The sequence below is a fragment of the Notolepis coatsorum genome, assembly GCF_963971535.1.
Source record: "Notolepis coatsorum genome assembly, chromosome: 7".
Classification (NCBI taxonomy): Eukaryota; Metazoa; Chordata; class Actinopteri; order Aulopiformes; family Paralepididae; genus Notolepis; species Notolepis coatsorum.
The window spans coordinates 45204331-45229555 of record NC_140171.1 but is presented as its reverse complement, the minus strand read 5'-3'; the positions used below and the strand labels follow the sequence as shown (position 1 = coordinate 45229555).

Sequence of the window (25225 nt, the reverse complement as noted above, 5' to 3'; positions counted from 1 at the left end):
CTTGAGACTCCGGTATCGCTTGCCTGACCGCAGCAGTTCAAAGAGGCAGTTGTTCGGGTGACTGGAGTCCTTAATGATTCTCTTAGCCTTGCCCCTGCACCGCTTGTTGTAAATGTGCTGGAGGGTGGGGAGCCCCCCTCCAATTGTGCGTTCGGCTGAACGTGTCACTCTTTGTAGTCTGCTTCGGTCTTGTGCAGTGCTATTCCCAAACCAGGAGGTGATGTTGCCAGTCAGGATGCTCTCTATTGTACATGAGTAGAAGTTCTTAAGGATCTTCTGACTGACTTGGAACTTCCTTAGGCGCCTGAGGAAGTAGAGGCGTTGTCGTGCCTTCTTCACAACACTGTCAATGTGTGTGGTCCATGTCAAGTCCTCGGATATGTAGGCTCCGAGGTACTTAAAGGGGAACTATCTTATAAATGGCCTTTTTGAGTGTTTAGCATTGTTTCCTAGCTATGTGAACTTATATTAATATGATCTATGTCTCAAAATTCTCATATTGGCGCATTCTTCCAATTCTCCTCTCACAATATTCACCCTCACTGAACTGAGTCATTTGAAAATGTGCCCTATATGTGATGTCAGAAAGACACCGCTGCATGTTAATGTTCAGGTGAACCAGAACGCGCGCAGTGGTTTAGGAGCCCAGGCTCAAAACAGCTCGAGATCTTGAGGTCGAAAAATGCTGTTTTTGAGGACTTGATTAGAAATACAAAACAATGAATAAAAAATATATATTACAGAGGTGTTCCATAGACTCACAGGAATTGTGTAAAAGTGCCCAAATAGTGAAATAAATAGTAAAATAGTTCCCCTTTAAAGCTGTTCACTCTCTCAACCGGTGCCCCGTCGATGCTGAGGGGGCTGTAGTCCTTCATGCGTTGTTCATGGCACGGGGTACCACGGTGTGGGACCTCACTCGCTATTTGCATATCAATAGCTCCGGTCGTCAGGTGTGTTAAATACGTTCTCAGACACATTCACACCTAACCTTGTTGTGAAGACGTGTTACATTCCATTCGTAGAGGCAATTAGGCACTGTCTTTAGTCTGTGCCCAAGCGAGGGGACATTAAATGCGCATTCGCGGGAGCGCGCGCACGCGCAGGGAGCGCGCGTGCACGTGGTGCGTGTCACCCCAGATGATTTCAATAACGCACCACTGAGTCCTTGACCCCCGAATTGCCAAGTGTGTTGTTTACAACCAAACATATTTTAAGCCAAATCAGTCAGTAGTATACCCAACAGTACAGTAGTAGTAGTAGTATAATCTTACTGGGGAAAAAACGTACATAGGATTAAATGATCTGTTACATCAGCCACAAGAGTCATGTCAACGTTTGGATCAAATTCAGAATTTTATTACACATACTGCACTTCAGGTGTCTGCATTGGAATTACATCTATCACAAACAAAAGTGCCCCATGATACAAATAAGTACATTTTCAGTGAACAGAGATAAGTGGAATGTTATCATACTTGGACCTTTGTGTTCATTTTTGGATCCATGTATTTACATTTGTATACAGTATTTTCTTTTCTCCAAAATAACATCATACAGACAAAACAAATACTATAAAATGAACAGAATGATTTTTTTAAATAAAGTGCATTTCTTCTACTTTTACAATTAGTCAGTATTGACTAAGAGTCTATTCTCAAACATGTAATTCTACTATAGATTATGATTAGGAAAAAGCCCCTAAACACATAAGAGCTTCATAATATTGTGTGTACCCTATTCATATTTTTCTTCATCAACTGATTTGAGCCCATCCGATATTTGATTAAACATAAAAAAAAACACCTAGTCATGATAATGTGTTCACATTACAGTATATTTGAGGGAGATGTTATAAAATGTTATTCCTTTTTGCAGAACGTAGAATTAACAGTCATGAATAGAGCAACATGATTTGTGTTCAAGTTTAAATTTGAGTAATTACTGTAAATATTCTGTCATAAACTGAGAAATGCATATTCATTATCATAATTCCTAATATCCATTCTGCAATATCTTACCACTAAAAGCGTAGCTCTCAGATTGAAAGGTAAAGACTTTACATGGCATTGTGTTAAGAGTGGCAATTTCTAACCACTTGAGGGCAGTATAGTACCATGCCTGCTCTACAATCCCCCACTAATAATAATGCACTGCATAAGAGCTTGCATATCTTCACAATAATGTTCTACCCCCAATCTGAAAATAGACCAGCCCCGATATAGTGACAGCAGTCCTCACCCACAAACAATTGTAATGTTTTGCATAAGATTATGTATGTTGGAATATCATGGAGGGTAAACTGAGAAAGAAAGAGGGTGAGAGGGTGAATGAGAGAGAGAGAGAGAGAGAGAGAGAGAGAGAGAAAGAGAGAGAGATCCTGTGTTTTTCATGGCAGATTCTTGGTTCAAAGATATAAATCACTATCATACATTGCAAAATGTGAGTATTATATTGATGCTATGATCAATAACGTGTAGTATCTAACAACACTTATCGTTTTGACTACAGATAACCTTCTCGACACTAAAACAGTTCAGGCTTGTTGTGATAGAGCATGACACAGTACCCATTCATGAAGATTCTTAAATTTTTACCATTCGGTTACGGTACATCCATCACTGCCTGCTTCACCTTTTCCCTTTTTTGGTTGAGATCAATACATAGGTCTCCTGTACACGTGTCTACCATTAAAGAACGAGTACAAATATTTATTTACTGTATATAATGTATTTTTCTCCCGTCTGTACATATCTACAGTGGCAAAAGTTTACTGCACCAGCGTGAGCTGATCATCAAGTAGCAGAGGATTTTCTTCCAGTTTGGCAAAACATAGTAAATGCTACTGGTGCTACTGAATGTTGCCCATTTATTTACAGTCTAGTCTCTGTCGTGACCCCAGCTGAGTCAACTGGCTGAGTGTGATTATCCCAGAGGAACACAGGCATACACTCACACTCACTTGCTCACTCATACACACACACACACACACACACACACACACACACACACACACACACACACACACACACACACACACACACACACACACACACACACACACACACACACACACACACACACACACACACACTCATTTACTCTGTCTCTTTCTCACACATACACACACACACTAATTTTCTGTCTCTTTCTCACACATACACACACACTCATTTTCTCTCTCTTTCTCACACATACACACATCACAATTCACTGACCACAGGGATATGGTTTTAAATGCATGGACATCAGCTCTGCTCACGACACTATCTCCTGTGCCACAGTGTGTATGTGTGTGTGCGTCTATGTGTGTAGGCTGCAGTCAGGAATGGAGAGAGAGGCAGAGCAGGGCTGTGGTGGCCCCTCCTGTGTTGCAGAGATAAGGGCTTCGAGGCTGAGCCCCGTCAGTCCAGCTTTGCTCTGTAACAGGACCCAGTCTTCAAGAACCAACAGCAATAGACCCTGCTGCCGCTTCACATCCTGCTGCACCTCTCAGTGACAGGAGAGAGAGAGAGAGAGAGAGAGAGAGAGAGAGAGAGAGAGAGAGAGAGAGAGAGAGAGAGAGAGAGAGAGAGAGAGAGAGAGAGAGAGAGAGAGAGAGAGAGAAAGAGACAGAGAGACAGAGATGGTTTGATGTGACATTCACTGACAGAGTGCCTTGTCTGGTTATGTAAATGAACACATAAAAAGAGAACTGCAGGATATAAAACAAATTTGCTTAATCGTCATGACATTTGTTTGTCATTATGCAATTGCACACCATGGTCAAATTGATTTAATATGAATGTGATGATTTGATTGTGCCTCATTTAATTCTCTGTGTTTCATTGTCTTGTCCTGTTTGGATCAACAGAAACAGAAAGGTATAGGTCAAGATACAAAATGGAGTGACTGGATTTGGTATTCACAGTATTCAGCATGTTTTGATCAGTAAAGCACGTTTTGCCCCTGTTTTGTAACTATTATACACACACACCATATGACATGCATTCACACAGACACACACGCACATACATTTCATAGATCTACATAACATAGAGCATTCTCTTAATACATAAATATTTTACAATAGAAAACAACAATAAAGCACCTTTACAATATTATTATAACTTTTTTTTCTTAAATTAGGGTCAGTCATAAATTATAATCAATAAATACCATAATTGATATATTCTGAAATTGGAATGTTCCTTGTTTTAAGTGCTTTACTTTGTTGCATTGTTCATCCAAAAGGCATCTCATTTCCTAATGTGCCTCTCATGCACCACCATAGGGTCACAGTTTTGGAGCGCTGCTACCGGCTGGCGTCTTCTCTGGCTGTGAGCTAGCAGGACCTTGGGTCACCACCACAGCAGCCGCCACACCCGCTCGGCCTTGGGTCGAGGCCTCGAACCTCCCCGCCAAGCCACCTTGCCTCTCCTCTACCGCCTTGGGCTGTTGGTCCTTGCCCTTGGCCCCGTCCAGGGAGCCCAACTTGATTGGCCCCAGGACGCTTTTGGCCACAGTGGTCAGCTGGGTGACAAAGCTCATCTTGTCGCCGGGGGAAACCGGGCGGGACTTGCAAAGAGAGGGTCCACAGAGGGAGGGGGTGACGGCAGTGGGGGAGGGGGAGGGGGAAGGGGAAGGAGAGTGTTCCTCCACTACTTCCAGCCGACACTTGTCCTCCCAGTCCAAGGTCCCTCGGTAGCAGTTGACAGGACCCAGGCCCTGCCTCACCTTACCCAGGGAGAGGGGCTGACCATGGGGGGGGACAACAGGAGCAAGGACCCTGGCTGGGAGTTTGGGGCTTTTGGAGCCCAGATCCGAAGTTCTCAAGCCGTTGCTCTCGGCTCCACTCTTTCTCAGATTGTCAGCCACACCTGATGGTTTAAAGAATTTGTTCATGCCCATTGCCCCCCCTGTCACTATTGTAGCCATACCTATGCCTTTATCTGGATTAGGGGTAGTGCCCTTGCCTATGCCAAGACAGGACATGCTAAGCCTAGAGGGACTACTCCTGTCTCCTTCTGGCTTTGGCTCAGCCTTACTCCCTAGTTTCCCCTGGGGATCTTTAATATTAGAGAACACACTTCCGACTGCCTTGAGGTCTTGCTGTTTAGAAGATAACTCTATCTGGCCTTGGAAGCCCTTCTCAGGCCCCTTTAGACTACCAATATTTACCATTGTTCTTGTGGGGGTGCTGGGCGTTGTAGTTTTAGTGGTCTCTGTACTTGGAGATTGTAGTCTAGAGCTCTGACCAACCTGAGAGCCCAGGGACAATTCACTTGTAAGAGGTTTCCTAGCGAAGGATGACTGGGTCCCTGTGGCTCCAACTCGACTTAGGGATTTATCTGGGACTGCTGTCGTCTTACTTTCCCTCTCCTTCTCTCTCTCTCTCTCCCTCTCCTTCTCCCTCTCCCTCCCGGCCAGCAGCGCTTCCCTACTAAGTGGTGACTCTTGCCTCCCTAGTCTCCTCACAGGCTTGAGCACGCCAGTTTCTGGGGCATTTGAGGCAGATGGCGAGGCCGGAGAGGAGGGCAGCGGCGGGGGGTTGGGAGGCAGGTTCTCCCCCTCTGTCTCCATCAGGCTCTGGAGACCCACCTCGCAGAGGAAGGCATCCTTACGGTAGTCCGAATGCTGCACCTCCAGGCTGTGCTTCCTCAGGGGACCCCCAAGGCCTCCTGTAGAACTGGACTGGGTCAGGGGCGAACCCAGCTTCTCTGCCGACTGGACCCGTTTGAGAAGCGGCGAGCGGGGAGGCTCCGCACTCTTGGGCCTGGGGCGGACCACAGGCGGCGAGGAATGGAGCTTGGCGGGGAAGGTCTGTGTGGTGTTGGAGCTCCCCACGGTGTGGCCCGGCAAGGGTGGAGGAGAAGACTGGGTGGGGGAGGGGGTGTGGGCCAAGGGTGACAGGGGGATGTTTCCGGCAGACTTGCAGCGGGCGGAGCGGTACTGGCGGTGGAGTTTAGGGGAGAGGCCGTGCAGAGAGCTGGGCCTCATGTGCTGGGAGGCCGCAGGGGAGTTGGGGGTGCTGGAGGCCGGGGAGCTGCTCTGGGAGGATGCACCTACGAGAAAAGAGGAAGAAGAAGAGAGGATATGAGCAGGATCGGTTTAGATATAGGCTCCCCAGGGTACATATGATAATAATAATAATAATAATAATAATAATAATAATAATAATAATAATAATAATAATAATAATAATAATAATAATACACCTTATTTGTATAGCACCTTTCATACAAGAATTGTAGCCCAAAGTGCTCCACAGCAGTAAAATAGACATACAATTAGCAAAAAATAGAATAAGAAAGAGGGTATGCAGGTAATAACAATACAAATCCTAACACCCATCTTCATCCACAATATTCTGCGCTGCGCTTGTGTTGTTATATACATGTACTACACATTTAGCATGTTTATAAAAGTAATGATTGATTTGACTTTAGCTGCGTTAACTAGGGTATCCTACTGTAGTAGTGAGTTGCATTACCGGTACTTATATCTAGTAAAACAAGCTGGGTCATTTTATGTTGAATCTAGACCAAGGATCTGTAGTTGCTTTGCCAAAGACAGACTAGTGGAGTTCCATGCACTTTTTCAGTATAATAGGTATTATCCTCAATGTCTTATCCTCTGTGGTAAGAGAGTTGGTAGCATTGTTCATATCAGAGTGAGTTACATCAGGGCTAATAAAAAAGCTCTTCCTATTATGTTGCACGATCCTTCAGCATCCTTATGTTAGCAGTGACAGTCCAGTCCCTGTGCCTACCCAGGTACGAGGGCTCGGGGGTGGAGCGGTAGCCCTGGGTGGGAGACCGGGCTGAGAGGCTGTGCGTCGGGGAGCCGGGCAGACTCTCACTGGAGGACAGAGAGCGGTTGAGAGAGGACAGGCTGCGGCTGGTGTGCAGCAGGTTGGACTGCTTGGTGATCTTACGGAACAAGGAGCTACGCTTCTTACTGCGAGGGAGGAGTGCAGAAGGTGTGAGATGTTGTTGACATGAAGGATTCCACATTATAATCAAGTGCTTCAAGAGGAAATACGCTTCAAACTTGTATAACATTACACTTTTGTCAGCAATCGCACATGCGTGACCATAAATTATGAAAGGACTGTAAAATAGGTATCTAAGTTCTCTTGTTGGAACATGTGAGCTCTTATAAGGTGATTCCAGCCATGCACTTGTGTCATATCCTACCTCTCTTGGCCCTCTTTGACCACGGTCCTCTTCTGGCGTCGGGCCATCTTACACTTGTAGCTGGCCTTCCGGGCTGGACCCACCTTGATGGAGGTGTTCTCAAACGGCGTGGTAGTCACTGTCACTTTGTTCCCACTCTGTACAAGCACATACAAGAGACATACATATTAATCTACACTTATAGTTCCCATCATCTAACCAATTACAAACACATTTCAATCTATTGAAATCAATAACAACAAGTTCACATGTGTTATGACTATAATTGCACAACAGCCTAGATAGCCATCGAAGCCAGGCACTTGATTGACCTTTCCTTGAGGTGAACAGACAACTGCAGAGAGAGATCTAATGGGCTTTACCATACCTTGAGAATGAGCTCAACCACTTCAGTGTGGACCAATCCATGGACAGTTTCCCCATTGACATGAGTGATGAGATCACCAGCACACAGGCCAGCTTCCTGGGCGGGGCCTCCATCCTCCACATGCTGTCATTGGACAAGGGGCATTGTATTTAAATGTCTTCACATTAACTACAAATAACATGACGTGCTACATTGTAGTAGGAAACAAATACAATGTTTATAATCATTGTCACATAATCATGACATTTGTCTTCTGTTTAAGTCGTTAGTTAGTTAAACAATTTCTCTCTCTAGTATGTGAATGCTGGCAGGTTGGATAAAAAAAAGTCAGTAACCGAGATCTAGGAGCTCCTGAGAGGCATACAAATGCAGAGTAGGATCAATCATCAACTCTCTAAACCTGTGGCTAACAATTGACTAACTGGTTGTCATCTATGTTTTTAATTTCTTTGGTCAATTGTGTTGTATGTTGTTGTTTTTTCCATGCTGAGTGAGTAATTTCTTGGAAAATGACAAGCACACACATCTCAGTCATATTCATACATACTGTATGCTTTAGTGTTTAAAAAGCAGTCAATTGAAAGAGGCCCTTCTGCATGACTGCATTCATTTGCAGGACAGTGATCAGATTGGTCAATCAAAAAGATTGACAACTGACAACATCCTATGATTATTAGTCGACTTTCACTATTTGGGCAACTTTACACAATTCCTGTGAGTCTATGGAACACATCTGTAAATTAAAAAAATAAAATAAAAATGCATTGTTTTGTATTTCTAATCAAGTACTCTAAAGCAGCATTTTTCCACTTCAAGATTTCAAGCTGTTTTGGGCTGGGCTCCGCCCATAAGTGCTTTGAGTGACCCACAGTCTGACAGGCAGACGGAGAAAGATATAGAGAGATTGAGGGGGATACTAACTAATTTCGCAGCGGGGGGGGGGGGCATAATCCCACGGGACAATGCATTGGTAACTTGTTTATATTGAATATGATTACACGGATCGGAATTACGGGCGCGCGCGTGGGAGTCAAAGATATTTTGACAGTGATATGCGAGTGGAGAAGCTCCAGCCCTGCACGCGTCGGGAGGTTGTGTGTAAATGTGTGTGTGTGTTTTCCCAGAAGCTCCTGTCCCTCTCTCTCTCCCCCTCTATCTATCTCTCTCTCTCTCTCCCTCTCTCTCGCTCGCTCGTTCTCTGCCTCTCTCTGTCGGCACCCGTTTGTGGAAGTGTCGGTATTTCCACTCGCTCTGTTGTTGAGCGAATGGTTGCGCTACAACCATACATAGAGGGGGCATTACTGCAGATCAGCTCCGTGCTACGTAGGATAGCGAGTCAAATCAGAATAGCTTAGTTCACTGGGGGAGGATATAGTCTCAACTGAATTGGAACAATCTGCCAAAATGAGAATTAGAGACACAGACCCCATTGATACAAACCCCCATTGCTAGGAAACAATGCTAAACACTGGAAAAGGCCATTTATAAGACACGAGACCTTTAAGACTTTCTTAGGTTGAGGACGGCCCTAATATCACTGCTGCTCAGCCGTCTGGTCTTCTTCACAACAGCCCACATTCCTTCACCTATTCAACTCAATTTATTCAAGGTCACCACTCACCAGCCTTAAAGCCAAGGGCTGTTGCTCTAGTGTAAACCGCCAGCACTAACTAACTAAAACACGATTGCAAGTCTCTCTCACCCAGACGATGTGATGCACGCTGTAGACGTCGCTGTCTCCCATGTAGACTCTGATGGCTCGGAGGGTGAAGCCATACTTCTTGCCTGAGCGGTGGATGGTGATGGGGGAGCGCAGTACGCTGACCGCCGGGCAGAAGTCCCTGCTGGGGGAGGAGTCACGGGACGAGGGGTTGGAGGACAAGGAGCGGGGAGACATGGGGCTGGCCAGGGGGGAGTAGCCACCATGCGGGTCCACTGGAGGGAGGGAAGGAGAGAGGGAGAGAGAACGAGACGGGGGGTAAACACAAAGAGACATAATAATAAAATACAATCATCATAGTGACTCAAATTATAAATGCAATGAATTTAAAGTCCATTAAATGTCTCACTCTAAAGTTCCTCTTACCTGTTGGTATAATGACGGACAGGGCGGTGGCTGAGGCTGACTTGATGACCTTATTGCCGGCTCTGGAGTTGCGTTTCTCTCCGTCCCCTGTCATCTGCTGGTGGCGCGCCCTGCGGAGAACCAGGTCGTTGGTGGCCCGCGGGGCCAGGGGGTCGTACAGAGGGGCCACCATGTCCCGACTGGCTGCCACCGGGCCTGGGGAGGAAGAGGTGGCAGCAGTGGCAGTTCCTGGTGTGTCCCCTGGTCTGGACGGTCTGTCTGTGTGGGAAGTAATGCGATTGTGGGTATTTGAGATTTATACTGTAGGTGAAAATGGAAATGTCACAAATACTTAAGCAGGCCACCCACTCACACAGCAGTGGCAATCTAATAAGCTATTACGGTCTGTTTTCTCACCTACTCCCACCTCGCCCCCCCCCCCCCCACACTCTGTCTCTCTCAATTGCTCTCCCATTTTTCTGTCACCTCCTTGCATTTACGGTCTCCATCTTTCTTTTTGTCTGTCCCTCCATTTCCTCTGTCCACCTGCTCCTCCTTCTCACTCTGATCCCCACTCATCCTTCCTTCCCTCTGACATCTACCATCATCCCTCTCTCCTTCCCTGGCTCCCTCTTTCTCTCTCTACCCCCTCCCCCCTCACATTCTTTCCTTCCTTCATCTAACTTTATCCCTACCCACTTCTTCTCTGTCTAACTTATCTGCATCTCTCAAGTCTCTCTCTTCCCTCTCTCTCTATTCCCTCCTGCACATTCCTCCTTCCTACCTTTGTCCCTATCTCCTTCCCTATATAACTTATCATTCTCTCTCTCCTTCCCTGACTCTCCTCTCTACACCCTCCCCCACATTCCTCCTCCCTTCCTTCCTTCATCGACCTTTGTCCCTACCTCCTTCCCTATTTATCTTATCTCTCCTTCTCTCTCCCCCTCCCCTGACATTCCCCCTCACCTCCTCCGTTGGCCTCCTTCAGGTTGTTCCTCTGCTCCAGCAGGCTCGGCGAGGGGACGTTGAACCCATCCTTCAGGCTGTTCCTCTGCTCCAGAAGGCTTGGCGAGGGGACGTTGAAGCCATCCAAGGATGTTCCACGTGCCTTGACAGGGGTCTGGCGGGACAGGGGGTCCGGATCGCCCTCTAGTGGTGAGGCAAAGCGGTGCGTGTCCATTAGGGCAGAGAAACGGCGTCGAGCACCGAGGGGGGGACTGGAGTCCCCTTCCATGTAGAGAGACTCCGAGCAGGACAGACGCTTCCTACAAGAGAGGGAGGTGGGAAGTCAGTCAAAGATAATGTTTTTTGGGGGGAATTTTCTTTTTGTATCCCTTTCTCCTAAGTCAAATCTGCATCTAGATTTGCACTCAGAGAGATGGAACACCTGCACTATGGAACATGTCGACCTGTAAGGACCCATACATGTGCTGTGTCTTTTACCGCCCTGTTGTGCATCAAAGTAATTGGTACACACAGGCTAAATCACCCCCCCCCCCCCCACACACACCAGGAAGAGTGTTCTGTCATGACAATATTTCCATCTGCTCTGGCATTTAACATCTCTGCCCCCCCACTGTTCAATAAACCCGTTTATATCATCACCATCTGTGTCCCTGTGTCAGAGAGCCCCGGAAAGAGTCACTTTAGGTGGCACAGCTGTTCACACTGCAGGTGAAAGTGGCCCAAATCTGTTTCTTTTGCTCATATGTAACTCAGATCAGATTTTTTCACAATAGTGTGAACAGCACAAATCACGTAGAATCAGATATTTTCTATTCTGATTTGGGCCACTTTCATATGTGGTTCTAAATCTGTCTGAACAGTCATGTCGGAATTCATGCAACTTTTACGTTACTCTAGATTGACATTGGTCACAATTCTGTGCTGGCCGGAGTCTCTTTGTGAATACAAACATGGAAGACAGCTGTGATGGCGGTGGTCAGTGGAGGGGCAGTGAACCAGAATCAGAATTGCTTTATTCGCCAAATGTACAATGTACACAGGAGTTTACCTTGTAAGTATTTGGGATGATAATTCTATACAATCAAAACTGTCAAGTCTGTTTTTGAAAGCATAGAGAAAGAAATGTCTGCCCCCCTTATCATCTGCTCATGAATTAGCTGCCTTTACTGCACATCAACTTATAAATGAAACCATAAACTGTGACTTCAGTGTCCTCCATGTTTACGTCCATCTTTGTTATTGTTAATTTGCGCATGCGGGTCAGTTCAGGAGTGTGACCAGTTGGACACATTTAAGAAATAACGTGAACAGCCAAACAAAATAAGTCAGATGTGAGCAATAAATCAGAATTGAGCACTAAGGCTTGCAGTGTGAACGTAGCCTAAAATGTAGGCTCTGCGTTACCCCAAAAACCCTCTGATGCCATGTAATAATAATGACCGCATGTATTTTTATTTATTAAGACTAAGTGTTAAGGTGCTCCCATGGTCGAGCGGACTGTACTCGAAGTGGACTCTGCGGAGTCCGCTCCGAGTACGGTCCGCTCGACTATGGCATGGGAGCACCTTTAGTCTGTATAATCCATTGTTCATGCAGACAGACTAAATGTGTTGTAGGCCTATTTTCCTTTGGGTCCTCAAGATAACAACAAGCACCATGTATCCGTATTCCAGGAAGAGAGATTACATTTCTATTCTCATTTGAGTCTCAGAGTGAAACGCTTAAGAATGCCTGATAAAGGTAACAGTGATGTTCGAGGAATATGATGTAAGTCCAATTGGTAAATTATTCCCTTTCCTTGTCATGATCTCCAATAGAGACAAAAAAAAACACATTTTATAAGAGAGGAGGGAGGACAAGCAGTCATCTGAGGCCTGGTACCAGCTGTGGTTGATGAGAAGGGGACCTGTGTGACAAGCCAAGGGCCAGGACCCAGAATTGGTCACTTCATTGAGAAGAATATTATAATATGTAGAAAGGGGGGGGGGTCAACAGTAACATCATCCATTATGTAAGCATTTTAAATATGGAGATTTTACATATTTGAGGGAATATGGGAAGAACAATACCTCTTTTCCTACTGTCATGTGTAATTGTAAAATATGCTGTTGTCCACTATGATTGTCATTCTTACCAGATTTTAATTTGACATATTGTTATGTCTGTCCACTATGTTTGTTACTTTGTTTATTCCCCCCCTCATGTAAAGCGACCTTGGGTCTCATGAAAGGCGCTATATAAAACTAAGTTATTATTATTATTATTATTATTATTATTATTATTATTATTATTATTATTATTATTATTATTATTATTATTATTATTATTATTATTATTATTATTATTATTATTATTATTATTATTATTATTATTATTATTATTATCTAAGGAGTGCCTTCCTATTAGAGATACAATGATAACACAGACAGATTCCTAGTATGAAATAGACTTGGACTTGGGTCATTGGACAAAAATGATTGAAATATAATAATTTATTTCTCCATTAGTGAGATCTTACATACTTCCATGTAGGGGTGGGCAATATGACGATATTAAATAAATATGTTTTGCACAAAACCTCACGTCAGTTTCTAAGCCGCCGCGGCTGAGATGAGACTTACTTTAGCGCAGCACTTTCCTCTCTCCCTCACACAGACACACACACTCGCCCAATTTACGTCATGTACACGCACATACACGCACACACGCCCAGAGAGGCGGTAACTAAGTTAGCCGCTAACTAAGCTAAGCTAACTAACGTTAGCCGATAACCCTGGAAACACTCACAGGGGAGTGATCCACGACACCAGTTCCATTAGTCAGGAAAGGGGGGGTGGGGTTATATTGGGGTTATATTGATGAGGCTTGACAACAGAGGTTTATATAATCATCATATTGGCGTGACTGTATGAATCAAAGGGTTAAATCAAGCATTTTTAAGTGCTTTAGAGGAAATGTCAAAATATCGCAATATATATCGTGTATCGTGATAGAGCAAAAACATATCGTGATATCATTTAGAGGCCATATCGCCCAGCCCGTGTTAGGAATGCAGCAAATCAAAGTCACTCTGCTTTGATTTCTGGCATGTTACACAGGGTTAGGGTTGCCACCTTTCACAAATAGAAATAAGGGACACCTTCCACCGAGCGTGCGTGAAGCTCGCACGAGAATTTCTTTTGGGTGAAAATGGCCAGATTTTGTAATTTTATTTTTATTTTTTTTACTTTATTTCGGTTTTAGGGTTAGGGTTAGGGTTATGTTATTTAATTATTTAGGGGAGCCAGCCCCCCAAACTCCTGAAATGCATAGAAAACAAACAGTCAGCACTGTTGTAGCTGAGGTTGTGTTTAACCGTGTGGTATACCTGTGTCACCTCAGCTGCAGTAACCTAGAGGGGAGGAGTGGGATGATAAAATTGAAATGAAATGAAATTGAACAGTATGACTTTTATATTGTTGTCTGAACACTATTTATTTATTTATGTTTAAGTATTTATTTAAGTATTTTTGCATTTATGTATTTATGAATTCTATTATTTATGTATTTATTAACTGTTAATCCATTATGAATAATTCCATTTTCCAGATGAGCATAACAACATAAGAGGTTAATTGGGCACACTATTTAATTATATTGATTAATATAAATACATGTTTATTTATTAGACTTTAAAAACTCAACATTAACACTTTCAGTGCCACGAGGTGGCGCCAGAGTTAGCTCTTGAATGCCACCATCGGCGCCAATGTTACGCTTAATATCGCCTAATCTATGTTTTAAATTATGGCTATGTGTCTAATCTGCCCGTCGCTTATCAAATCATCCTTTTCCAGTCAGTGCTGTCAAGGCAGATTGGTTTTTTATCGCTTCATTTCCGTTTGAGAGCATTTTGAAAAGCACCCGTTTTGAGGTAAAAAACAGTCCATTCTGGACCATTCTATGATAATCGTCTTTTACTGGAATATTCCAGAACGTTGATATTTGTCGGCCTATTTATGAATCGTTTTCAAATAAACGCTAGATGATCAATATTATACGTGCACGCACGCACATTAGAGCCGCGCACGGATAATCGCGTGTTCATTTCCTCTTGGATCTTTACAGTGAAACCGATAGAGCCCATTTCACAAAACAGCTTATATCTTCATCAAAATGAGTCTGATTATCCTAACACTGATAACATAGATTCCTTACCTGACATCAGATGGTATCCAACTGGTATATTCCAATTCCTGATCACCATTCGAAAAAATCGATAAGTGTATGGATCCAACGTGTGTACAGTGCAGTACATGATTCTGCGGGTCTCAGAGGCTCCAGAATGAACTGTGATAACCCCGGCTGCATCAGTGGACTGGAAAATGTGGAGTACAGGATTTTTTTCCCCATCCATTTTCATTGAGTCCATTCCAAAATCCCTTATGTCATCTGGGAGACGATAGGGGGCGCTTTTTTCCACATCTGATCGCCGGCGGCGCTCGGGTATACTAGGGTAGGCTCGCGTGATGCAATATGATTTCAGATCGCTAAAAAAAATAAAAATTCAGAGAAATCTCGTGAGTGGCTTTCAACATAACTATCGGAAACCCGAGAAAACTTGTGAGTGGCACTGAAAGTGTTAATGAACAATCAACCATATTAGTAAACGGAAATAGCCTAGACCAGGGGTCAGCAACCTTTTTGACATGGAGTGCCTGTTTGAAATATAGTTGTAACTAGTGTGCCTCAACAATATTCCATGCATCGTAATTTTTTTTTCTCATAATCAGGTATTTTTAATGATAATTTTTACATTATTACATCATTATTGTTATTGTTATTATTAACAATATTATAATGATGGTTGTATCAACCCTAAATCTGAGTTGGGGGGGGGGGGGATGCAATGCAGACAAACAGCTGCATACAGTGCGACCATTTCACTCACATTTGCCCATTCATTTTTGGACACATCACCAGTGATGGGAATAACGGCGCTATAAGTAACGACGTTACTAACGGCATTAGTTTTTTCAGTAACGAGTAATCTAACGGATTACTCTTCCAATCTCAATAACGCCGTTACCGTTACTGCAAATAAATGCGGCGCGTTACTATGAATGAACCCGTTTCTTTCATCAGACAGATATCTGCGCTGAGGGGCAATATGTTCTTCCTTGTTTAGTGCGCAAATTCTCCACTCATCTCCTCTGGAAGCACTGCTCCACTGTCTCTGTCTGTCTACTCTGGTCCAATCACATTCAGCGTCCCGTCAGCGTGTCTCCCCCCCCTCCCACAGTCTGCGAATCAGAGCAGAGTAGGGCGGGTCTTCACGGAATGCATGTTGTCTTTCAGCAGGGCCGAGTCAGAGCGAGTTGACAGCACATCGACAGGTAGTCTAATCTGCAGGTACTGTAGCTAGTAACCTCATTCCCAGTTGTATCCCCGTGAGATAAATGTAGCTAGTAGCCTAGTTTCGCCAGCAGGCAGTTAGTAGAAAAATGTGGCATGTTCAAAGAAAGTAAAAGAAAAGTCGACAGTGAAAATCACTGCAATTCAAAGGTGCATGGACTAAAAAATATGCGTGCATCCTCCCAGCACCAAGAAACGGTAGCTCTTGTGAAGAGTGGCAATTTGAAGCCACTATGAAACAAAACACAGTTATTTTGATGCAGCCTTTCCTCAGAATTCAGTGCTAAGAACCACAAAAATAAATGGAATGAAATCATATCAAGCTGCAAGCAGAATTATTGTTAAAAAAATGCACATGCATTTCCATAGCTGTGGATGAGTCCACTGACACCACTGAGAAAATGCTCAGTTGCTGGTGTTTGTGAGGTTTTAGTGAGTTTGTTTGTGAGAAGATTGGATCAGTTGTACTTTTTTTGTGGAATATTTGATGCGGCCCAGCCTCACCCAGACTCTACCTCCAGCGGCCCCCAGGTAAATTGAGTTTGAGACCCCTGGTTTAGAATGATTCGATTAGATTCTTATATCTGTATGTTGTGTATGTCATAAATGTCATGAATTGAAAATGGGGGACCCTGATGTAAACAAGACGAAAGTCTTTCTCTGATCTGCATCCCCTTAACAATTGTGTGTATTGAGCCGTACTGCTGTACCCATTCTGCAATCTGTTAATTAAAATGTTCAATCAATCAGTATATATTTGTTATTTATTTTTGGTATAGTGCTTAACAAGCATAATTTAATGTTGCCCAGTTGTGGCCTGTTGAGGGGCAATACATATCAAAAGTTCCAAAACATCTATTGTATTTGTATGATCCACTATATAAACATAGTAATTATAATATTTACATACATGGCATTTGATTGGAGGCTAGTCTCACTTTGTCCCACAGCAACATTAAAATAGTTTAGATTTGTGTATGTTGTTTATGTAAAAAAAATAATATTGAAAGTAACGCAATAGTTACTTTCTGAAGTAACTAGTTACTTTTATAATTTGTAACTGAGTAAGTAATTTAGTTACTTTTTGGAAGAAGTAACTAGTAACTGTAACTAGTTACTTTTTAAAAGTAACTTGCCCAACACTGCACATCACACACCATCGGTGTGTGTACTGTACGTGTGCTGTCATAGCTCCACCTACAGGCCTAATGGGGAACACCAGGAGAACACCAGGATGTGAATGGAGGGTGAATGTGAGGTATATTGTGTAAATAAGTTTTGATTGATCGCAAGACTACACTGTAAAAAAAAAATTATAATAAGTTACCAGAACTTAAAAATATTGAGTTCAGTTACTGTGCATTAAGGTTTTCAGTTTTCAATCCATAATAAGTTAACAGAAAAATAAGTACACAACCACATTATTTCAACCTAATAAAACTATGTTTATTGTCATTGTTTTAAGAACACAAGTTGACTTGGTAATACTCACATTTTGAGTAAAAAAAAGGCTTTTAACATGTGCAATGTTCAATGAAATAGAAAAATAAATAATACAATTTGTTGATTAATCCCACTGGTCACAATGGTGACCGTAATAATGTTTTTGTTATAAGGCTCTGCAAATGTTACTGAATGATGTAGCAATGTATTTCCAACTAAATTGAAATAATAAACAAATAAAGGGTCTCAATTAAATATGTGGTACTAAAAAGAACCTGTGGGAGGATTTCAACAAGATAAATGCGACAACAGTGCAAAATATTTCACTATAATATTTCAAAGCAAAAAATAAATAAAATTATTTTATAATTTTTTTTAATGCTGCCCCCTGTGCCTATTAAAATGCCCCCGCGTGCCTATGCAGGCACGCGTGCCTAGGGTTGCCTACCCCTGGCCTAGACTATGCCCACATCAGCAGCCAATATGTAGGCTCCTGGTGGCCAGGGTAGGTAAATAGAAATACTGACATCTAGTTAAAAACACAACCAGATAAATAAGATGTAATATCCCATACCGAATCAATCTCAGGAGATGTTTCAGTCATGAAGAACTGTGACACCTGTGCTTGGGTCCTTTGAGTTCTTATATTTCGGGAATATTGTTCTCCTGATGCATGCTGTCTGATGTCAGTCAGTCCACCATGCGCCACAGAAAACACACACATACTTTGCAGTTTGCTTTATAAACATCTCCACTGACGCTATCAAGCCAGGAGTTTGCCAGTTCCCACTCACGTCTGTACTTCTGGAGGCGTTTTGTCTTTTTAGGACGCGGTGGAGTAGTGTCTGCTGTGGACATTCAAACAGCAACCATGACAGGCAGCGCACAGACGGAGGATTGGCACAACGGCACAGAATGTATTTTAGCAACGTGAAAGCACAAATTCTCATTGGCCGTGAGCTGCTGATGGTACGCCCATCATACATTACCAGAGTTGCCAAGTCTGTTTATTTTCCGCAACTTTTGGAAAAAATCTTGCTTATTTTTTGCTTGTTTTTGTAGGTCGGCTGGCTCATTTCTCTCACAATACTGGCAACCTTAAAATACGGGACAAGGTGCGTCCCGTATCAGTTCAATACGGTGTGTTTTAGTTTCCAATTACGGAACGATTTCGTATTTTACGGGACGGGTGGCAACCCTACACAGGGTAGCCTACATGTTAGCCTACATGTTAGCCTACAGGTTAGCCTACATGTTAGAAGGATAAACCCCTTGAGATATGCTATCTTGTTTTCGAGGGGGTCCTTAACATATTGTGCGCCATAAACGGCGTAAGTCGTTATTGCCCGCCTTGCGTTGAACGCCAACAACGGCGTAAACCGTTTTTGGGATCAATATTTAATTTTTTCGCCATGGCATTCATAATTCATCCAGCCTCCCTCCGGACTGCAGCGGCACCCTGTCTGAGATTGCAACGCCTCAATACCGCCGTCTGGTGGATGGTCGGGCGAGTTACACTCACGCCAAAACCGAAAGTGGCGATCGGTGCATCGAGGAAATCCCTCCAGCAGTCATATCTTGTTACGTGGATCCAGACAAACACTTGAGTGCATTTGGATCGCTTTCAAAACGCAATAATCGATATGATTTCGGCGTTTATTGCGCCATACAAACAGGAAAAGGATCTAGGAGATCGACATCAAATAATTGGGATCTTTTTCCTCCAGTCTCATCGGCAAACGGTAAGAGGAATATAACGTTATTTTCAGCCCGATTGTTTATTCATTTCACTGCAAACCATCTGCTCAACATAACAACCCATACTAAATAAAGCCGTTACTGACGATCAAGGAATTATAAACGACTCCCCCCCCCTTTCCTTCACGCCTGATGAAGCATAATGTATACTGATCATATACATTTGAATTTTTTAATATAGCGTGTATAGGAAAGAAACGCCAATCGATAATCTATCATATGCGTCAGGGCCTATAACTAGCGTTTTTGGAATTACAGCAGAAAAGCTTAAAAACATACTTATATTCTAGACGGTATTAACACAACAATGTATGAATGAAAAAATATAACGTTCCCACATCCGGAACGATAGATAATCGATGTTGAATGGGCCATAGTAATGCAGATATAGCTATAATATTTAAAAAGTTATAGTCGGACTTCCGGTATGGTGAGCAGGGAGTAGGACGCGTTTTTCATGTTTTTTTTAATTCTACGTTTTAAGACTCCAAACCCTCACAATTCTTGTTTATATGCTAGTATCGATATAGCTAACTAAGTATTTATCTTCGCAAAGATGACATCCAAGACTCCAAGACCAAAACGGGGCGATGTTCAGAATGAGGAAAAGGCTGACGACGCTTTTAGCAAGGCCTGGCTGGCCACCCTACTTGAAAGCCACAAAGAGGCTATGACCACTGAGTTCAGAAAAGCCATTACCACTCTGGAAAATAAACGTGACCAAATGAAAACGGACGTGGCCGACAACGGACAGTTGTCCCTGGAGGAGAATGCGGAATCTGTAAGCTAAAGAATTGCGTCGCTAGAGGCTACATGTGCGGATCTGAGGGCTAGCCATGCTATGCTAAAGGCTAAGGCGGAGGACCTCGAGGCTCGAGGGCGACGTAACAACCTTCGGATCATTGGACTACCAGAACAGATTGAGGGCCCGAGACCAACATCCTTCTTCGCCACCCTTTTATCCCAAATTCTTGGGGCAGAGACCATCCCTAACCCTCCAGAATTGGACCGTGCACACAGGTCTCTGGCAGCTAAACCGAAGCAGGGTGAAAAGCCTAGGCCTGTTATCATCAGGTTCCATAACTATCAAATCAAAGAACGGGTGATCCGGGAGGCCAGAAAGAGAAGAGCGGAGATGCAGTACGATGGTCAACAAATTGCTTTCTACGAGGATTATACCCCGGCTGTGTTGGAACAGCGAGCACCGTACCGCGATGTGATGGCACTACTTTACAAGCGGGGGCTGAGGCCTAGTCTTCACTACCCGGCTAAACTGATGATTACGGAAGAGAGCGGGGACAGACTACGCTTCATGTCTGTTGGAGATGCCGAAGCGTACCTCAAGGCCAAGCTAGCCTAGCGTGGACGGCTACCCAACGAGTACCCAGTGGTAAGCTAACCTGACGCCGGGAGCAATGAACAATGAATGTAGAATGCGAGACTGAATTTATAGACATTGGTTGGGCTAAACTGGTCGACTGCGTTAGACCTGACACTTAGACCTCATGGGGAGATGCTATTGACATTAAGCAAACTGGCTTCTGAAACTGAACTTTATGCTTCCCAAATAGCCGACGCGGATTATATTTGCCCGTATTTCTAACTCCTTTTTGTTTTTTTTATTATTCTTTAATAGCCCTTATTTTACATGTGTCTCTCTCTCATTCAAACTGTAGACGTTCCCTCTGTTTAGAGGCTGCTAGATAAATAGAATGGATCGGTTTGACAGGATAATGAAGGTTCTATTTGTATGCTTTAGGAGTACTCAATACGCAGAGACTGGGCCTGAATTTACTAGGCCATTTACCTAGGTCTAACGGATACCTCGGGGCCAGCTGAAACCAACACCAACAGCAATAGACATGATTACAACGTATTGAGTGTTCGGCTGAACTTGTGGACCTTGGTTATATTATAGTGCCCAGTCACTATAGATTGGCCACCTATGCCTCAGAAGGGGAATATTGTTATTTCAATCGGAGTGACTCCTTCAAAAGGAACCCTATGCCAACCAGGTTGCTATAGCCATGACCTTGTAAATGATTGCATGCCATTTTCTTCTGCTCCCTATTTTGTATTTTTTGTTTTTGCCCCCCCCTCCCCCCCTTTTTTTCTTTTTCTTTTTTATATATGTATATAATCTTCCTTTTTTTCTTAACTTAATTTGTCTTTTCTTTTGTATGGATTTATATACATATGATTCTCTATGCAGGGTGAGCATATTCAGGGTGCACATGCTCCTCTTAATATTTGAGGGTCTCAATACAAACAAACCTGATAGTATCTATTGGGTAGTGGGGGTTTTGTATGCATGTTTCAGGAAGCACTCAAGGTACTGACTGAACCAATTCGATTTGCACACGCTTCTTTTTACTGTCTTAAGGTACAGGTCTCTAACACTGCCGAATGTAACTAACCACATTACCTCTCTATACATATTTTATGTACGTTGTGAGGTCCCTGAATCGTGTAACCCCTGTAACGGCATATACCTCATGTTTATTACTATGTTACTCTTTAAATGTATGTATATAATTTTTTTTTTTAAATAGACAGAAGGAGAAAGGAGGGAAAAAGAATAGAAGAGAGTGGCACCTCTGTTTCAACTCTGTTTTGGTTTTGAAATGTTTATATCCCTAGTGGGCTTGGTAGCAGGGGCTAAAGACACTCTCCCCGAGCTGTTATAGGCTGGAGGCGGGCTCTGCCCAGGTCCACTGAATTATAGGTTGACCTACACACACTGGAACGCCTCGGTTTACTTGTTCACTCTCAACTTTCTATGGGTCGCACTCCTTATTGGTAGTCATTGGTAGCGCTTTTATGTCTATGCTCTAATGGATGAGCCCCGAGTTGTGTTGCAAATATCTTTCATTGCTATCCCAATCTAAAATTTTTTTATTTAAGCATCCCTTTTTTTGTTTTTGTTTCTTATTTCTTTGGCTGTTCGAATGTTCTTTTAACACAAATTTAAAGTTTATCCATAACCATATTGGAAGCTGTTCGAAATTGACGGGAGAGAGGGGGGAAAAGGGGAGTGAGGATGAAGTCTCCACCGGAAGGAATGTATCCGGAGAGGTACAGAGGCTGTTGCTGTTCCCTTAGGGACCAAGGGATGTACCCCCGGGTGAGTATGTTTGTGTATGGTTGTGTGGGTGTATGTGTGTGCGTCAACCCCCCCCCCCCCTTTTCTCTATCCCCTTCTACCTTTCTCCTCTCTTCCAATGTTTTATCTTTTCAACTCAGGTATGTATATACTTAACAGAACATGGCAGTGACGGGCAGGAACATCCGTTTCGTCTCATGGAATGTCAAAGGGATGAATAACTCTATCAAGGCTAACAAGGTACTTAACCATCTACAGCACCTCAAGGGTGACCTTTGTTTTTTACAAGAGACACACATCTGCACCTCAGATATCCCCCGCATTAAGAGAGCATGGATGGGACACGTTTTTCATTCTAAATTCTCAGCAAAAGCCAGGGGAGCTGCAATTATTATACATAGGGATGTACCCTTCGAGCCTGCCACCATTTTAACTGATCTTGACGGACGATATGTTATAGTGTCGGGCAGACTGCAGAACATTCCGGTGGTTTTGGCCTCAATATATGCACCAAATTGGGACAGTGATAAATTTGTATCTAATTTATTTTCCTCGATACCTAACCTTAATGATCATCACATAATTATCAGAGGAGACTTTAACCAGGTCCAAAACATAGAACTGGATAGGTCTTCGGATAGACGAACTACCATCTCCAAAGCGGCGAGCATCCTAAAATTTCATATGGAACAGCTTGGCCTTATAGACCCTTGGAGAGCAGAATTTCCTACCGATAAACTTTTCTCCTTCTTCTCCCATGTCCACCACACGTATTCGAGGATAGACTTCTTTTTACTAGATGAAAAACTACTACATAATGTAGTCTCTACTAAGTACCATAGTATAGTCATTTCCGATCATGCCCAGACATCCGTTGAAATTAACTTCCCCCAGGGTAGAACACCCTCTAAATTTTGGAGATTCAATTCTCACTTATTATCTGAACCTGAATTTAAGGATTTTATTCATGCACAAATAAAAATCTTCTTTGAGATAAATGACACACCTGAAGTTAGCAGTGACATGGTCTGGGAGGCCTTTAAGGCGTATCTCCGTGGACAGGCCATCTCCTTTACCTCTCATTTTGGGAAGCAGGAATAATCCAAATTAACGGGTATATCAGATGAGATTAAACGATTGGACATCCAGTATTCATCTAAACCAACTCCTGCTCTATACAATAAACGACTCCAGCTCCAATCACAATATGATTTGCTCTCAACTAGTAAGATCGAGAGACTACTCCTGCACACCAACAAAGCTTTATCGCGGCACTCGTCAAGGATGCCTGCTTTCTCCCTTGCTCTACGCGCTCGCCGCAGAACCTTTAGCCATATGGCTTCGCAGTGAGGACAGATTTGAGGGGATTGAGAGGTTCGGCCTGGTTCATAAACTCTCATTGTATGCCGACGATCTCCTACTTTATGTCTCCAATCCGTCATCGTCCATCCCTGTTATCCTGGATATTCTAGAACAACATAGGCAGCTCTCTGGATACAAACTTATCTCCAGAAAAGTGAATATTTACCTGTTAATGTATCTGCGGAACGGCTTCCTCAATCGCTTTTCCCCTTTAAAAGGGCCACGGAAGGATTCACATATCTAGGGATTTTTATGGCCAAATCACCGACAGAGCTCTTCGCAAAAAATGTCCGTCCTCTGCTGGATCGCTTTAAGCTAGATCTGACGAGATGGTCCTCTCTCCCCCTCTCGCTTCTGGGAAGGGTTAACCTGATAAAGATGGTGGTCTTACCCCGATTTCTATACGCTTTTCAGCATATACCAATATTTATTAATAAAGCCTTTTTCACTTCAATTGATCAACTTATAGGTTCATTCCTGTGGGGTAACAAAAGAGCATGTATTAAGAGGACGATCATGCAACTTCCCAAATCGGAAGGGGGTTTGGCTTTGCCCAATCTTCGCTATTACTACTGGGCATGTAATATAAACAAACTCCTTTACTGGAGGACCGGGAGGGAGGAAGAAGACCAACCCCAATGGGCTCGGATGGAAGTCTCCTCTTCAAAGTACTCACTCTGGTCTGTGGCAACATCCCAACTACCCATTTCGATCCCTATTAAACAGGTGGCTCAGAACCAAATTGTGACGGATACTTTGAAAATCTGGAATCAGTTTAGGAAACAATTTGGCCTACACGCTCCGTCGGGGCTAGCTCCAATCTCTCGTAATCACCTATTCTTACCGTCCTGTTCTGATCCTGTATTCAGAAGCTGAGCGAACAAAGGTTTGCTAACCATTAATGACCTCTACTCCGGAGGTGTGTTCTCGTCGTTTGCAGAACTATCAAAAGAATTTGGTCTCCCAAATTCCCACTTTTTCCGTTTTTTTCAGATCAGACATTTTGTTCAGAACCAATTCCCACAATTCCCTGGCCGTCCTCCAGACTCTAGGACTGACCCTCTCCTATCGCTCGGTACCGGGCGGAAAGGGCTCGTCTCAATTTTATATGATAAAATATTTTGGATGAACCCAACTTGCTTAGACTCCCTAAAAGCCAAATGGGACGAAGATCTGGGAATTATCATTACAGATGAACAATGGGATCATATATTAGACCTTGTATACACTTCCTCTATATGTGCAAGACACAGTTTGCTGCAGTGTAGGATCCTGCATAGGGTTCACTACACCAATGCGAGGTTAGCAAAGATATACCCAGATAGAACGGATGCGTGTAATAGATGTAAACAATCTCCAGCCGATTATATGCACATGTTTTGGACGTGCCCCAAACTCACAGAGTTTTGGACTGCAATATTTGATACACTGAGTAGTGTCTTGGGTGTGAGGTTAGACCCTGATCCACTCACTGCCTTTTTCGGTATCCCGAATACCCCTTCGATCGCATCCAGGGCTGCAAAACGAGTTGTGGCATTCACTACCCTCCTCGCTAGGAGACTTATTCTCTTTAAATGGATACTCCCTTC

The 25225-nt window shown here is 43.4% G+C and overlaps 1 protein-coding gene across 1 annotated transcript in view; it reads right to left on the bottom strand.

The window, feature by feature from the left end:
• Positions 1-4275: 4275 nt before the first annotated feature.
• Positions 4276-25225, bottom strand: part of LOC311231639 (microtubule-associated serine/threonine-protein kinase 1-like) — a gene marked incomplete at both ends in the record, with an annotated part of 227323 nt that continues 206373 nt past the window's right edge. Inside the window, 7 exons of the mRNA XM_084318267.1 lie at positions 4276-6044; positions 6752-6939; positions 7179-7315; positions 7546-7668; positions 9248-9480; positions 9632-9889; positions 10577-10875. Of these exons, the coding sequence (XP_084174393.1) occupies positions 4276-6044; positions 6752-6939; positions 7179-7315; positions 7546-7668; positions 9248-9480; positions 9632-9889; positions 10577-10875 (3007 nt within the window). The remainder of the gene's footprint in view (positions 6045-6751; positions 6940-7178; positions 7316-7545; positions 7669-9247; positions 9481-9631; positions 9890-10576; positions 10876-25225) is intronic.